The following is a 17245-nucleotide window of genomic DNA, read 5'->3' as shown; positions in this document are numbered from 1 at the left end:
CCAAAATCTGATAAGATCGGACGGGCAGACGCGTAGAGGCAATGGGGACATCCGGGGTGGCTTGTCCCAAGCACCACCATTGTTGTCACGTGTTGGGGGAGGGCTGGGTGTGTGTCAGGGATCGGGCATGTCGGGGGTGGGGCGGAGGTGGGAGGGGGTGTGCGGGCAACTCATGCCCCGGGTGCAGTTCCCCCTCTCTTCATCACTAAGCCTGGCCTATCCAGGTCAGGGCACCTACTATCGGGAATCCTTCAAATGGAGTTTGGGTTTTTTGGGCTGTCAAGTCACATGTGACTTGTGGCAACTCCATAGGGTTTTGAAGGCAAGAGATGTACCAAGGTGTTTCTCATTGCCTGCCTCCGCATCACGACCCTGGTATTCCTAGCCAAAGTCAGGGTTGAGTGTGTGTGATTGGCCCAAGGTAGCCCAGCAAGATTCCATGGGGACTTGAACTTAGTTTTCCCAGGTCCTAGTCCAACATCTTAACCATCACACCATACTGGCTCGAGTCTAAATGGAAATACAAGGCACATCGTGAACATGATATAGCACAGATAACTCAAGGAATTTAGCCAAATTTGCCTGCCCTAGTATTAGCTCCCCCAGTCCTCATCCTAATGAGCCTTAAAAAAGCCCCTATCTGAAAAGGTAAAAAGATGACTGCCATTTTTAGCATTCAGGAAGGATTAAGAATAAGTGCTACCTGTTGCAAAATTAGCAGCTGGCTTTGCATCTGGGTCTTCCAGCTAGAGTCCTGGCACAACAGAAAGCAGTGATATAGAAATGTACACAGAGAAGGTCCCCCTCCCTCTACTGCACTTGTTAACAGCAAGCACAAAATGCAAACCATCAGCATCTTTCATCCCATAGATTTGTTGCAGCAGTTCCCATAACACATAATGTTAAGCACTTACAATTTGTAACCTTTGTTAAGCCCTATCTGAATAACCTATCCTCCGTCCTCAATTGGCAAGTCCAAACATTGCAACTACTAGTTTTTATTGAAGCAAAATATGCACCCATGAAGTAAACTATTGCCTTTCACCATGGCAAAACAATGCCAGAGCAGAATCACAGCTGTAAATGCAGACAGGTTTCTCAATGTGAAAGTATGAGAAATGGCTATGGACTAGAACAGTAAATAAAATTTGCACCCTCTATTCTTATGCATATCTATTTAAAAGCAAGACATACAGGGTTGAAAGGGGTTTCCTCTCACCTAAATCCATATTAAAACGCAGTTGTGAGTTCTAGCTGCAAATCCTAGGTTTTTAGGTAGAGTGATAAGGCTTTGATCTATCTCTGTACTTTTTGCAGTATAAAGACTTTTGGTTCACTTTCCACTTGGATCAGTGGCAAATATAGGAAAAAAGTTAAAGAGACTTGGCAGTTGCCAGGAAAGGCATTGGAAATTTTGCTGGACTTTCTAGATTTTCACCTTCAACTGTTCGCCGGTTCAGCTAACGCATGAAGCCAACCGACCGTTAACTGCTTCGTTTGTGTCAATTTGTTTAGGATTAGGGTGTTACACACAAGCCCACTTCTTTGGAAACATGTTTAATGGAAGTCAGTGTGAATTATCATGAAATAAAACATGTTTCAGACTAAAATGTCCGTAGTGTTATAGAACATAGACTTGGCAAGAACATACCAGGAGTTCACCTACCCCAAGGTGATTCCTCTAACAGTAGTTAGCTAAAAGCTCCTTGAAACTCACAAGCTAAGCATAAAGGGAAGAGCATTCCACGCCAAAGAAGACTGCCCCTGAAAATAGAAGTTCTGTGTAGTTATCTACATGGCTAACAGCTGTTAGTTGCCCATCATGTATGGAGCTGCCTTCTTTTAAAAAGCCATGGAGCTTCTGCAGTACCTAATGCTGATTAATGCCACAAATTAATTGTATGGGCCTGGTAAACAATCCCCCCGAAATTACGAGTCCACAAAAACGTCCCACCAGCCCATCCAACCATGCAAACCAGTTTTCAAAAATCTGCAGCACATCAGCCACCTGCAAGGAAGACCCCTTCCTCATACGGTTTACAAAGGCTTCCCTCCCATAACATCTGGCGGCAGGGAGCGAAACTTTTCCCTCCAGATGTGGGAACAACTGCTTGCCTGCCACCGATGATCACTTTTTCAAAGAGTACTAAGCACTAAATATCATAAACCAAGCACCAAAATAACATTCCCCGAGGACCAACTCTTTCCCATGCCGGCAGAAACAACTGAGTTGCACTTCCATGAAGGTGAACAAATGCAGAATATGAGAAATGCGCTAGGCGTTCCTCGGGAAACACTTCACCTGCTCAATGGGCAACTTTTCTATTCCTTTTAACTGAGGAGATTGTCAGGGGGAGGTGGGAATAATACAGGCTGGTTTCCTGTCCCCTGCCCCACCCACCATTCTCTAAAGCCCTCAGAGCAAGGAAACCTACACAAACTTTGGCTTTGCAGCAACGCAAGAAGTGTCCTTGGCTGAGGCCTGCAAATCCTGCTGCCACAGTTGAAAACCAAAACCACGAGGGAAGAGAAAAGCAATTGTGGTGGAAAGGTGACTTGGGGCGGCCCACTTCTGCCTTGGCCCTCGGCTCCGGCTTCACAGGTCCACACGAGGGCTGGAGCATGGAGCTCTCTGTGACGTCTTGGCGGCAATCTCTCTCCTTTGCCAGGGCTGCGGAGGAGGAGGTGGGCCACTGTTCACTGCCTTGCAGTGTCAATGCAGAGTCAACGCAGAGAGGGGCTGAAAAAGGCGCGCTCCCCCGGCTCTGTCGCAGCAGGCCGAAGCCGAGAGGCTGCCTTCCCGCCCCCTTCCTCTCAGCCATCCCCAGCCAGCTAGTGCAGCGCCTGGAGTCAGGCCTGTCCTGGCCCGGTCCGGCTGTGACTCCCTTGGAGCCCCCGCCCTGCCTTGCGCCGCTTTCCTTCCACGAGGCCCGCTCCGCTTTCGGCCAAGTCGCTGGCGGAGTTCGCTCAGAGTTCTAAGCCCGGGCCTTACCTGAGCGCGCCTCTTCCAATGGCTGCTCACCTGCAGGCCCGCTCTGCCCAATCAGCTCGCAGCTCGTCCCTCTGCCTCGTCTCCTTGAGTGAAAGAATCCAACTTCTCTGGGGAAAGTTACCTGCGGGCGCCTTTCGGTTTTGCTGCTTTGGTGCCCTCCGCAGCAGGGGGAGGGCGGCGGGGCGAGCCAGTCTCCTTTCCACCTGCGAGGGGCGGGGAGAAGGGGGCTTTACCTGTCCCACTTCTCCCTCTGAGTCTGGCGGAGGGAAAAGTAGAGGGGGGGAAGAAAAGCAGAATTACCAGTAGCTCTGGTTCTGCCGACCCGGGCGCTCGCTCTCCCTCGCGCGCGCACACACACCTGCACAGACTTGAAAGTCCAGTTTCACCAGAGAGACTGAGGCACCTGGAAAAGGGGAGAGAGTTCATTGGATCAAACATGTCACAAGAGACGGACAAGTAAGTGATCACAGCCAGCTCGCTACTTTTCAGCTCCCGAACGGATCAACTGGTTGGTTGTGTTTTTCCCCCCCATTTTTTTTTCTAAAAGAACAACATATCTCGGTGGTGGACCCGCTGGGATTACATTTCCTTCTCTATCAAAAGGCGTAGAACGAGGTTGAATCGGATCCACGGAGGAGTTGTTGGATTCCAACCTGCGGGTTTTTTTTTCTCCCACCCCATTCCTTCCCCACTGTTATTCCACCCCACCAACTCTCAGTGCCCTTCCCGAACTTTTTGGGAGTTCTTTGCTTCTTATTCTCCTCCGCATTGTAGATCAAGACTGTTGCCTTCCATTTCCTTCAGGGCCTAGAGATGAAAAGCGATTCTTGGCTTTTGTGTGAATGCAACAAAAGAGCTTTTATGCTGGATCAGAAACGGCCATCTTCTCCTCCTCCATATACTTCTGTACCTGCGTTGTGGGACAAAACGGGAAATCACATTTATTTTGTATCGCAGGGGAAAAATTCTGTCCCCGTAACCAGAAAAAGATCTTGAAGGATATGTGCAAAAATGTGTCATATGTGGACTGCCCCCAACACATACTTGGCAGGAGGAAATTATTTTTGTGCAAATGTTTTGATTTTTTAAAAACTAAATTGCCATTAAAAAAAGTTCGGAAAAGTTGCAATGAAATGGGAGGTTTCCCCTTCCCAATGAAACCTCAACAGGTTGTGTTTCTTAAAACCCTTGTGATCCGTAACAAGCTGAAAGATCGTTTCTAAAGGGCTCTCAGCTATATATTTAAAGACTATGAGTGATATTAAAAACACATGGTTGTGTTCTTTGTAAGGAGGGTTTGAAATAAGCGCTCTGCAGCCTAGTATGTTTTTAAGTTACAAACCAAGCAATGTTAACTTTGTGTAAAAGCTGCCTCTGACTTCACAGCCCAATGCCGAAGGACAACTTGCTCCGGGGACTGATGTGTACGCACCGTAGATTAGCTATGTACAGTTACTTTTCCTTTAGCTCCTTTCCTGCACCCAAACATGTGCAGGACGGGGAGAGTAGGAAGTCTTTCGGGAAACGTATCCCCCCTCCAGTGTTGCTTTCAGAAGTTATTCGTTTTTCATTTGATAAATTTCAGGTCAGCTCATGCCAGTGCAGAATGGAGACAGGCTGGCTGAGTTTAGGGGGTTGGTTCTTGAGATCGATACTTGAGATCCTGTCTTCTGAACCTGTGCAAATCCCTGCTGCACACACGTGCAAGAAAGTACTACTCTACGCTTCATGCCCTAGGCTGACCTACAAGATACACCTGGGAAGGGGAAAGCAGAAAAGAGGAAGGTATAATGAAGCAAAGTGGGGGAGCGGACCACTGATGGAGGGGCGGGGGGCATAGCTGAAAATTCTGTAATGTGAGAAGGTGGGTGGCAGAGAGGAGAGACTCATTGGAGTTGAGAGCAGAGGCTATTTGGAGAAGGGTTCCAGGCAGAGAGACTATTGGTCTAAAAGATAACGATCAGATCAAAATAAATAAGGAAGTATATCAAGATCATACATTTTAAGGAAAGTGATTCAGAGGACACTGACATGCCCTACAGTGTGACCATTCAAAATTACGCTAGGAATTGTTAGTACAGAGCAAAGGGGGCTAGATGTTCTGCTTTGATTAACCCAAAATGAAATGTTGTGATTCTGTTTATCCCCTCTTGGGATTGTTGGAAGGTGCAGGTTTTGTTCTGCGCTGCTGTCTTGTGAAAGAAGGAATGCCCATTATATTCTGGTTGAAAAACAATGGTTTGAAAGAAGGGTTTTGATCTGTATCAGAGATCTTGCGTATGCCTGGGTCGGTTAGTCAGTCCAAATTTATTGCATGTTTAGACATAGGCCGTTGCACACCTTGTGGAGGAAGTGAAGTAACTGATGTTTGAAATGCTGTACATTTCAATCTTCAGGGGCCACTTTTACAGGGATACCTGAGCAGAGAATAATAATTTTACTGATCAAAATGATACAGTTTTAATGCTGAATTAGATCTGTGCAACCATGTTTGCATGCTTGCTTGGTCTACTGAACTTGTGGATCTGGCTTCTTAATAAAGATGCATAGGATAGGGCTGTGAGTCCTATAAAGCATGTAAGGTGTAATTTATTTGACATAACAGAGCGCTTATGCAAAGTTTTATTTTTTTGTACTAGCTGAATTAATTTTTTTAATGACACAAAAGCACCAAATATTTGTAATGAGGCTACAAAATACTTAAAATTATTGCATAAAAACCAGGAAATTGGAATTCTCTGTATATTCCTAAACCAGTAAACCTTGTAAAAAAGTTCTTATACAGCCTGTTTTCATACCCACTGAGATCTCTATGGTAAACACTGCCTACTTTAAGTTGCTTGCCCCAGAACAAAGGGATTATCAATCATTCTTCTGGTTTGCTTCTTCCTTGTTTGATGGGCATTGCCTTTTCTTACATGACCTTATACAGGAATAGCTGTTGGAAAACATTTTGAATCAAAACACAGTTTCTAATGCCTCTGTATTGAATGCAGGGAATTTGAAAAAGGAGAACTAAGTTGGTGGTAGGCACTGCTGGGTTATAACCACAATGCTACTGTTTTCAGACTGATCCAGTGCTGAGTTGAATGCAGAAGCTGTTTTAATTCAGCCCTTGCCTCCCTTTGCTCTTGAAAAAACCTCCAGAATTTTCTTGGTGCAATAATATGGACTACTCTTTTGGTCTCTGTGTATTTCAAGGTGATCACATGCCCCTTCTGCACATGCAGAATAATGCACTTTCAATCCAGTTTGAAGCTGGATTTTATTGTGCAGAATAGCAAAATCCACTTGCAAACAGTTGTGAAAGTGGATTGAAAGTGCATTATTCTGCATGTGCGGAAGGGGCCATAGTCTTTATTTTGCCCTCACTGTGCTTCTGTGTTTGCCAATGATTTGTTTGCCAATGATTAACCCAAAAAGAACTACCCAAGACATGGTTTTGAAAAGACTGAAGACCAAGTTCACTCAGTCTTTTGTGGAGGAGCTGAGTGTCAAAGTATCTTCTTGGCATACAGAAGGTCCCAGGTTCAATCTCAGCATCTCCATTAATATATATATATTAATTATATATATTAATATATATATATATATATATATATATATATATATCTCAGATATATCAGGTAGCAGGTTATGTGAAAGACACCCCGGAAAGCTTTGCCAGTCTGAGTAGTCTTTACTGACCTTGATGGACCATCGATTTGATTCAGTATAAAGCTAGGATTCAGTTAATATGGCTGCTGACCAGCTGAGTAAATCATTTTTGCTTGCCTGTGTGTGTTCCTAATGCTATGAAACCGGTAAATTTCCAACCTATATGATACATTCTGGAGGGTTAGATGTGTTAGTCTACTGTAGCAAACTTAGCCCCGACTAAGTTTGTGATGGAATGACTGGCTGTAGTTTGTCATTACAAAAACATGCCTGGGGGATCCTCCGGCTTGCATACTTCCACCCACCTCCACTTTGACGCATCTCAGAAATTAATACCTTTCATTTCATGCCAAACCGGCATTTGTTCTTACATTTGAAACCACAAACTGTACTTTGCTCTTTTTCCTTCAAACCAGGATTTTTCATTCTAGATGGTTATTATACCCCATTTTCCCCTGCCCCCACAATTGTCAACATTATTTTCCTCTCCTCTGTCTTTATCCTGACAACAATGTCATAAAGTACGTTTAGCTGTGAAAGTGACTGGCTGAAGGCCACCCATAGAAGTGAAAGGTTTGAAGGGATCCCAAGGGACATCTAGTCCAACCCTCTGAGCCCCATGGAGATAGGGCGGGATATAAATCCAATGAAAATAAAATAAATGCAGGAGATTCACAGCTACCCTCCCACTCCCCTCAGTGACTCTGGCTCTATGCCCAAGGGTAGGCAAAAAAGCGAACTTGCATAACAAAGTGGGGATTTGAATCTGGGTCTCCCAGAGCTCAGTCTGACTCTACTCACCACAGCAAGCTGGCTAAAGTATAATATAAATATTTAAAACACAATAACCACGGTTTGTCATCATGCCAGAAAGTCCCAGGAAGCATCACATTTGTTATTTATTGAGCAGATTTTTATCTTGCCTTTCCATTATAAATAATACCAAACAGCTAGAAACAAGATGTACTAAGAGTTGTTTTTGTTGTATCCGTAGACAAAAACAAAGCAAAGTTTCACTTGCTGAATTTCAGTTTGTTATACACAGTTTAAACAGCACAGGAGCCCTGCCAGGAAAAAAAATGGCAATCCAGAAGGGGATAATAGTAGAAGATGACTTCCCACATTTACCCTGTTTGCCTTCCTCTTCTGAATAGACTATGGAGGAATGGAAGAAGAGGGGACAAGTCAGTACTGAGATATTATATTGTTCATCACAAACACATGTTGTTAAAGAATATGAAACTGATAGTTCCCATAAAGTGTCTGGGAACAGGAAAGGGGGCTAATTATGTCTTATCATATGGTCATGTCATTCTTATCAACGAGAAGCAGCTTGTGATAATGGCAGGTTGTTGTTGTTGTTGTTGTTATTATTATTAATTATATTTGTATACCGCCCTACCCCCGAAGGGCTGAGACCTCAGTGCCATTTTCTGCTTCTTTAACGAAAAAAAGTGCTATGATTTTTTTCATCATCTGAATAGAAAAGATGCTGTTATTTAAGTGTGTTGCATTTCAAATTAAATCATGATGATGATGTTTCATGGTGATGTGATATTCTGGAAAAATCCAGTGGTGGGGATGGCACCTGAGAAGCTTCTTAAAATGTCGTGTATTTAAAAGAATGCTTGGGGATATCTCATGCTGAGATATGCTGGAGGTTTCCAAAGCTTCCGTGATTTACGGGGCTGATGCTACAATGAGGTGGTAACGCTTTCCAGCTTCTGCCTTCATAGTCTTGCTCTTGCCCCATTTCTCTTTTGTTACCCCAACCTGTTGCCCCAGTCCCCCCCCCCCCAGGTCCTCAGGTGTTTGGAAAGCTCTATGGGACACATACATCTTTAGGCAACATTCCCCGTTGAGCTACCATTGCTGAGTTGACAGCTGTAGTAGAAAAGGACTTGGGGAGAAGAGAGAGGTGTTCTTTAGTGACTTGATTGTTGTTGAAGTGTAATATGGAACTTGGAAAATCAACCCAATTTGGCAACCTTCAGTCTGGAATCAGTGAAAGGAAAACAGAGAAAGGGCTTGGGTCTGTAATGAGCTCTTCTACTGGTTTGTTTTTAAATCAGCATAAGGATGGAAGCATTTGCACACCTTTTTCTCTTTACCCATTTTAATTGTCCCCCTTGTACCTTTGTTCCATCAAGTTGACCTGGCAATCAATGTCACTTTAAACTCAAGAAATTAAACTCAAAGAAAGTAAACCTGGGAGACAATGCGACCAAAGTGAAGGACTTTGAAGTCTCATTGATTTTCAATGGATAAAGTTAAGCATCTGCTTCATTCTCCCCCCACTAAATTCAATGGGAATTTAAAATATTTAACTGCCCCAAGTCTCCAGCTTTCATCCCAGCAGATCAGACGCTAGCCTTGTTGCTATGCACATGAGAAAAACTTTGCTTTGGGCCAGAAATCCCAGGAAAATCTGACGCCAGAAGGAGCTGGTGGGAATTGAGCCCCTGCTTGTGAATTCCCCACCCCCTAAGAAATAGCACCTGGGGTTTCCAAGATTGTTCCAGTGGTTTTTCCAACATGGGAAATGTTTTAAAAACTCCCCACAGGGGAAAACATTGCTTTTGAACTCATCGTGGACAAGAGGAGGATCCATAAAGCATAGCAGTATGTTGTTGTCTAGTGGGCTGTGAGTTTAACTGGAACAGTGTTGTCATAATATGCTTTCATTTGTAGGAAAAATGCTGTTAGAGAGTGACAGTCACACAAATATGGCAGTATTATCCTCTGTGGATTTGGGACTGTTAAAATGTCCACAGTGCTTATGCTTGCAGGTACCAATCCAGCCGGATTTAGCTATCGCTAAAATCAATGGAGAGCTACTGAATAAGTTAACTGTATGGGGGAGGGCTGCTGCTTGATATTTAACTTTTGGGGTGCAATGTGGTATTTTTTTGCTGTAGAATAAATTGCATGGACCTCCTGGAATGGCCTGTTTGTAACTATCATGGACACAGAGAAAGGAAAGTTTATGGAGGAAGCGAGAGCCAAGTCATTGGTGCTGTCATTGGATGCTTGTCCTAGGCAAACTTGCATACAGTGAAAATTTCAGGGATTTTGCTACACCATCAAGTGACGAAGTTTAATTGGCTTCAGCAGGACTCAAGTTCTGATTGCAGACCTGTGGCCAAGATAGGACAACTTGGAACACTGATTCGCCACTCTGATTTTGTTTTTCACAGGCCATCCCTGGCTTTAGTTTGTGGCATTCCATTCAAAGAATCTTTGTAGAAAATGAAAATGCCTGGGTATTTTTTTGGAGGGGGGTTGTTGCTCTTTGAAAAGACCACTTGCATTAAGAGGGAGACCATGCCCTCTGCCTCTCTTTGCAAGCCACTTGAGAGAAGCAGTGGGGAAGCACTCATTAGCAAAGGATTTCCCCATGGCTCTGACCCTTGCTTTGTTCCATGCTCAGATACACCCCTTGGTTTTGGGCTTGCATTGCCTGTGTTTGCTACCTTTGGCTTAGCCCGATGAGGTCATAATTCTATCCCCTTCCTTTCACACGACCGTGATGCCATGTGCTTTGGAGCTTAGTAGGTCCCAAGTTGCCACCTTGGGATTAAAATGTGTCCTGGGTCTGGATAGATTGAAGTCTGAGATAGGACTAGTGTCGTGGTGGCAAATTTTTGGCACTCCAGATGTTATGGACTACAATTCCAATCAGCCCTTGCCAGCATGGTCAATTGGCCATTCTGGCAGGGGCTGATGGGAATTGTTGTCCATAACATCTGGAGTTCCAAAGGTTCGCCACCACTGGACTAGTGGTATGACTCCATATAAGGTAGTTTCACAATGATTACAAGTGGACGTAACATGTCTCCATGTGTTGTCAGTATAAATAAAAGAGAAGCACAAAAGTTGGCTGAGACAGATTAACTTTTAATCAAAGTAAAGCAAAAAAATACCCTCCGCCCCATTTCTATGTATTGGATTCTAGTAATTGTATCTTGTTAGAATGTATTTTGGTAGAGGTGATCTTTTTTCTCTTCCAAATAGCAGCATTTTCTTTATAGTTTCAAGCGAAATTCTTGAAAGCTGAAAAAGAGGGAATAGCAGTTCAGCATCATGTCAGTTCATGTCCATTTAATTGGGGCTGTCTTTATGTATTTTGAAATACTCCAGGCGCAGAGAAGAAATCATGGTTAGTTATTTCTGTATCCCATTCAGCAATTGGGTCAGGAAAAGTTTTACAGAGGTATGTTTTGCAAGCAATTCAACATGTTTTATACGTTCTCTTTAGTGCAGAATTTTTTAAAAAAAACCCTATGCCAGAAACTTCACATATCTTCTGTTTATGTTAGAGTTCATTTTGTAAATCCTGTAGAAATTTTCTGTGGTGGCACAAATATAATTGCTACTGTTATTAGGGTGGAGCCTGGTACAACTAAAAATACAGGCTGTAATCCAGTAAACATCCAGTTATACAACATCACAAAATTTGCATCAACTAGTATAAATTGAAAGTAGTGTACTGTAAGTTTCACATTATTCATAGAGATTATTTCAAGGCAAGTGTGCATAGGACTGCCACTTTAAAGAACTATAATTAACAAAATAGGTTAAAATACAGTGTTTTCTTTTTGCATACTCTCCAACTGGCCCTATTTAACAGAAAAAAACTGTTTTGCATTGTGTTCCTCGTTCTGATGTTTGGACTAACCTGCCCCCATTGTATCCATTCAGCCAGCACAGTATTCTCTGTCTTGTTTGGTAACTGGATCTCACAACTGTGCTGTATACACCGACTTGGAGAGTTTGAAAATGTTGACATTCTGATGTCCCCTTCCAAACTCTTAGTCTCCAATAAATAACTTCCACCTTACTCTTTCGAGTTAACAACTTTATTTGTAGCCAAGAAGTTTTAACATGCACAAATAACCTGCAGTTAAAATCAATATTTCATTATAGTTTTCCATAGAGGTTGACAAGCCTGATGACAATGCAAAAGCCTTCTAAACCTAAAAGAGAAATTGCTTCTCACAATTAAAATAAGGAAACATGATTTTACCCCTAAAGCTATTTTGACTGTATCTGTTTTGCTGGAGCCCTTCTGTCTAAAAACCTGTCTGGGCTGAATTCCTTCCACAGATTTAAAGATTTAAACCTGACTCCTGCAAGAGTAGAAAGGCAGTGCAGTGGGAAGGGATGACTCCAACTTCTTGTTGCTTCCAGACAAAGAGCTTTGTGTATTGTTATTCACTCTTAATTGCAACCCGTATAGGGACTGTCCCTGTCCTGATTGCTGCTAGTGGAAACAGACTTGCAGGACTGGTGTGGTGGCCTACTGCAAACCATCAACCAAACTCTGGCTCCGCTTCCTAGGGCCAAACTAAACATTACAATTTTTACAAAGTTGTGTCTGAGTTTCCCAGACCCAACTTTTGTTCCCTGTAGTCACACATCAGCCTCAGGGAAGGGCTTCTTAAAATGAGAGAGAGAGAGGAAAAAAACCTTGGAACATTACCATGGGGAAAGGAAGGGTGACTTCCTCTCTTCAAGCCTTTTTCCCATGCAAAAACTCCATGGGGGGTGGGGTGAGTTATTCCCGGCTGCGAGGAACATGTTGTGTCCAGGGGACCCAGGCCTGACTCCTTAAAAACTGTAACATTTAGTCTGCCCTCAGAAGTAGTGGGGCATATTTTACCTCAGCTAATAGCAGAAGTTCAGCTAATAGCAGAATATTCCTCTGGCCAAAGAGGTTCTTTGCTTGGAAGAATGCTCTGCTCTCAGCCCGCTGTTTCCTCATCCCTGATTAGTTCCAAATTGCTGGGGGAGGTTGGTGCCTCCATAATCCAGATAGTACTTTTTAAAATTGAGGTTTGAAGAATATTTTGTTGAGTCCAAGAAGCCAAAGACACTTCTTAAATGTTTGTCTGACTTTTATACCACCACTGCTTATGGCGCCTGACTCAGTAATGTGAACAAATGACCGGCCCCTGTCTGGAGGACTTTTCAATTTCAATTTATTTGTTTAAAACTTGAAGATGGAGCAGTGTGGGAGCCAACATCAAAGAGAGAGTGGAAAAGAGACTGAAGCAAATTTAACAACCGCAGTATATTTTACTGTTAAATATATAGTCCCTTGTGACATTGTAGAGGATTCTGGGATCCTTGCACCACTTAAATTTTATCGACATCCTTAAAATATTGTCACTTTTGTATTGTCGAATCACTGGACTGCTGGAATCACTGGACTGCTGGAATCACTGGAGTGCTGTGTGGTTTCCGGCCTGTATGGCCGTGTTCTAGCAGCATTCTCACCTGACGTAAAGCACCTCCTGCCTGGCCATTACCTTGGGAGCAGCACCAACCCAGGATTCTTTAAAAGGATCGCTTGTTTAGTGATTTTTTTAAAATTGGTTTTTTAAGAAGCAGCATTCTCTCCTGACGTTTCGCCTGCATCTGTGGCTGGCATCTTCAGAGGATCTCTGAAGATTCCAGCCACAGATGCAGGCAAAACGTCAGGGGAGAATGCTGCTAGAACACGGCCATACAGCCCGGAAACCACACAGCACTCCATTGTCACTTTTCTTCGCTTGTGTGGTTGATCACTCATGTTATCTAAAAGGAGGTCCTCCATTTCGCTCATGCATAGTGACAATGACATCATCATAGTATAAGAACAAGAATGGTCTTATGTTTTATGGAGAAATTGGAGCCTACTTTTATAGAGAGCAGCAGATGGACTCTTATTTGACTACTCTTGATCCAGTTTGTCAAGGGTGCCTCTTGCAGGTAGCAGAATCAATCTTGTATAAGGTTGCACCTCTCTGCTGTGGTTATTTCAATTATTCAAGTTACTTATCATTTGCTTTGTCTCTAGTAATACCAAATATTTCCATATTTCATTTAAAACATTTTTATCTGGCTTTTCCACATGGTTCAAAGTGGCTGAGCTACTGAATATGCGGATGGCACTGGTATGTGTATGTCTGTCCATCTATCTGTCTAAACACAGGCCCCTTCTGCACGGGCCAATAAACATGGGTGTGGGATGCTAAATAACCGGTTTTGGTGGGGGGACTTCACACCGATCCCACCCCCAAAACAAGTCTGCCCTGTGTGATTTCCCCCAATCACTAAACAAGCGATCCTTTTAAAGAATCCTGGGTTGGTGCTGCTCCCGAGCAAATGGCCAGGCAGGAGGTGTTTACAAATGACATTCTCACATCTTTTGCTAAACTGCCCTTGAGGATATACTTGCTATCTTTTTCTCTGTTGCTTTGATTTCCCCACTACTTTTCTGTACATTTCTGTGGACGCTAGGTGGATCATCTTGACAATATACAGTTTTACAAAAACCTACACAAATCCACAAAGTGACATAAAGTCAGCATTTGTGGTGCACTCTTTGGGTTTTAAGTGCTATCAAGTCACTTCTGGTTCTGACCATATGAATTAATTACCTCCACAATATCCTGTAATTAATATCCTTGCTTTGGTCTGCAAACTGAGGGTTGTGGCTTCCTTTATAGAGTCAATCCATCTCATGTTGGGTCTTCCTCTTTTCCTGCTCCCTTCAACTTTTCCAAAGATAGGGTACCACAGGAGAAGGCTCAGGAGGAGCTCTTATACAAGCAGGATTACAATATCAGTTTTCCAGCACGCCACTGGCCATGCTGAAAGGGGCTGATGGGAGTTGTAGTCCATAACATCTGGAGTGCCAAAGGTTCGCCACCACTGCCTTAGGCTTACTATAAGACTTACTTGTGATGAGGTTCTAGTAGCAAAGAAAGACATGCACATTAGATCTAGTCTGAGGTGCATTTGCTTACATTCCATATGACCAGTTTTGAATGAGGCTTAGTGTTTGATAAAAGAAAAGATGGAGCCAGCCTGCGTCTGTGCTTTCTGTGCTTATCCTGAACACAGCACCACAATGGATGGTGTTCATCTTGCTCTTTCAGATCTTCATTGGCAGAAATGTTTTTGGTGCCTTTTGACAGATTTTCCATTTATCTTTATAATTTCTGGATAATTATGGTGACAGAAAACAGGGGGGGGATTTGTTTTTCAAAACTTCGCTCTGCAATTAAATATCAGCTAATGCCTCCTCAAGATCATCTGACAGAAAATGTTTTTAAGGTAATTACTAAAACAGTTAGCAGAGGATTCTTTCCCTCTAAAATGTCTTTGCAGATCCTTACAAATCTGAAAATAAGATAGATTTAACTGTCCCAACTCTCTGCTTTACAGTTTCTTCAAGAATAATCCTTTGTACGAATACAGTAACTTGGCTACGTCCAAGCAGAGTAGATCTGGATGTTTTCTCAGTGCAAGCTTGCTTGATTTGCTTTTATGGGCTATTTTCTTGTTGAGACTATAAGCAAACCAGTTGAATGAGGACAAATATTCTAATATGTGGGTACTACCCCATAAAAGCAAATGAACTGTGTATATAACATAACATGCCATGATTAATTTCTTAAAACTGTCCTTCTTTCTTCACATTGGTCTCAAACACATTGGCTTAAATCCTATGAACGAATTATACCTGCGCTAGAGTATCTACCATGAGCCTACTTCCTCTTGTATAAGCACTTCCATTTGCTCAAGGGCCCACTGAAAGCCATTGATCATGTGCAAACAGAAGGTTTAGTGAAGAGGAAGCATGCTCCATGGCTTGGAGTATCTAGTGCGCACCCAACTTATTCACAAGATCCAAGTCGCGATCAGTGCCATCCCAAAGAGTTACTCCAGCATAAGCCCATTGAGTTCAATAAGCTTAGACTGGAGTAACTCTGTTCTGGATTGCCCTGTAAACTACTTGTTCTGCCAACACATATCTTGTTTTCACATCCAAGAATGTGGATCAGAACAAATGGATATTACAATTTTTAGCATGGGTACCACCCCATTTTTCTCTACTCTTTTCCTTCCAAGGTCAACTTCTTGACTCCAGGTATTGACCCAAAGGACACTTCCTTCTTCCAGCTGTTTGTAGAATTCCTGTTCATGATATTAGAAGGAAGCCAGAAAGAATTCATTTTGATCCCTTTCACCATCTCATTATTTAAAATGGGAAGGACTTCAATGGAGTATAATGCCATAGAATCCACCTTCCAAAGGAGCTTTTTTGTCCAGGTGCACTGGTCTCTTTCCCCTGGAAAGCAGTGATAATCCCAAGAAATCTCTAGCCACTACCTGGATGTTGGCAACCCTATCTAACGAGTTCCTTGCCACCTTTGGACAGGTCCCATCTTGCATTTTGAGTGACTTCAGGTTTGACTGCTTCAGATTTGCTTAATTTAGAGATTGCATCTGCCTTCTGGGTCATTCTCAATTAGCTGCTACATCAAAGTCAATGAAGCCTAGCCTCAGGAAAAGGTCAAGGCTAGGTTGAGGTTAGTTACATCAAGATAGCTAGTCTTACCCACACTTTTCTACAAAAAGAAGCAAGCACTTTTAGGTGGGGAGGGGAAGAGCGTCTGGGTGCATTCTCTCCAGTTGGCAGAGTTGTTGAACCTTACAGTTGAAGAGTGCCATTTAAAATGTAATCATTAGACTCTCCTCCACATTTTATCCTCTCCTCCCGTGCCTTATCTCCCTCCCCCGTAGTCCTTCTGCCACTCACTTTCTGGAAATGGTGCCTATAAAAAGTTATTTCAGTAGTGTTCAGATAAGCAGCAATGAATGCTCTTCAAAAAGGCCAAGGAAGAGCTTCAGTAATTGGTAGTAACCAGAAAAAGTGGATATTGTTTCTGGGGGAAATGGCTATGCAGAGTTAAGGGAAGAGTGGTGTGTTCTGTGCACGAAAAATAAAATAATTCCATACCAAGGTAACTCAAGTTCAGTACCCGAGAAAACCACAACACTGTGTTGGGTACTGAGAATCTTAACCTTCCTGTGTGCTTTTTTTTTTTTAATAAATCAAGTTTCTACCCTTTGTGGGCATGCAGATATTCTTGTATGTTTGTGGGCAACTTCTGTTGAAATACAGGCATTACAGTTGAATTAAAATGTGTGTAGTCAGTGCTCTTTTTAATATTTATGTTCTCTTTATGAATAGAAAAAACAGAGTAATAGCATACTCTTTCCTGGCAGCGAACCCTACTGAATAGCCCCAAATAGGATTCTGAGCATACTTGCTTAGGATGGGGTCATAAGTTACAGAAACTAATTAGTGTACATCAACTATATTTACATAAGTGGTATATGCTAATGAACTGAGTTTTCTGTGATCCTGCAGAATTAAGGATATATGAGCAGCTGTGCTAGATTAGACCAACAGTCCATCTAGTCCAGCATCTGATTTGGCATTGACTAGACAGATTACCAAATGGGACACAAAGGCTAAAGCCTTCCCCTGCTGTTGTGATGAGGCACCAGTATTCAAATGGGTTCTGTCTATGAATGTCCAAAATCCAAATCCAAAACCTTTATTAGGCATAAACTATGAATGTAGAGTTTCCATTTACTTATTATAGCTAAATGGCTGTTGATAGACTTATCCTCCATGAATATGTCCACTTTCTCAACTTTCTTACATTTTTGGGTTAGTCACATTTCTGTAAGAACTCTCTCAATCCCACCTATATCACAAGCTGTTTGTTTTGGGGAGAGGAAGAAAAGGAGTTT

The 17245-nt window shown here is 42.7% G+C and overlaps 1 protein-coding gene across 3 annotated transcripts in view; it reads left to right on the top strand.

Moving 5' to 3' along the window:
• The first annotated feature begins 3111 nt into the window (after window positions 1–3111).
• Window positions 3112–17245, top strand: part of GRHL2 (grainyhead like transcription factor 2) — a 98673-nt gene continuing 84539 nt past the window's right edge. For 2 of the 3 annotated variants that reach the window (XM_048507774.1, XM_048507773.1), the window contains exon 1: window positions 3112–3448. In XM_048507774.1, the coding sequence (XP_048363731.1) occupies window positions 3429–3448 (20 nt within the window). In that variant the 5' untranslated portion in view covers window positions 3112–3428. Of the gene's footprint in view, window positions 3449–4753; window positions 4778–17245 lie in introns of those variants that run through there. The other variant, XM_048507775.1, reaches the window with a different exon arrangement.

This window comes from Sphaerodactylus townsendi, linkage group LG09 (assembly GCF_021028975.2).
Source record: "Sphaerodactylus townsendi isolate TG3544 linkage group LG09, MPM_Stown_v2.3, whole genome shotgun sequence".
Lineage (NCBI taxonomy): Eukaryota > Metazoa > Chordata > Lepidosauria > Squamata > Sphaerodactylidae > Sphaerodactylus > Sphaerodactylus townsendi.
The sequence above is the reverse complement of the archived record's forward strand: the minus strand, read 5'-3'. Positions and strand labels throughout refer to the sequence as shown.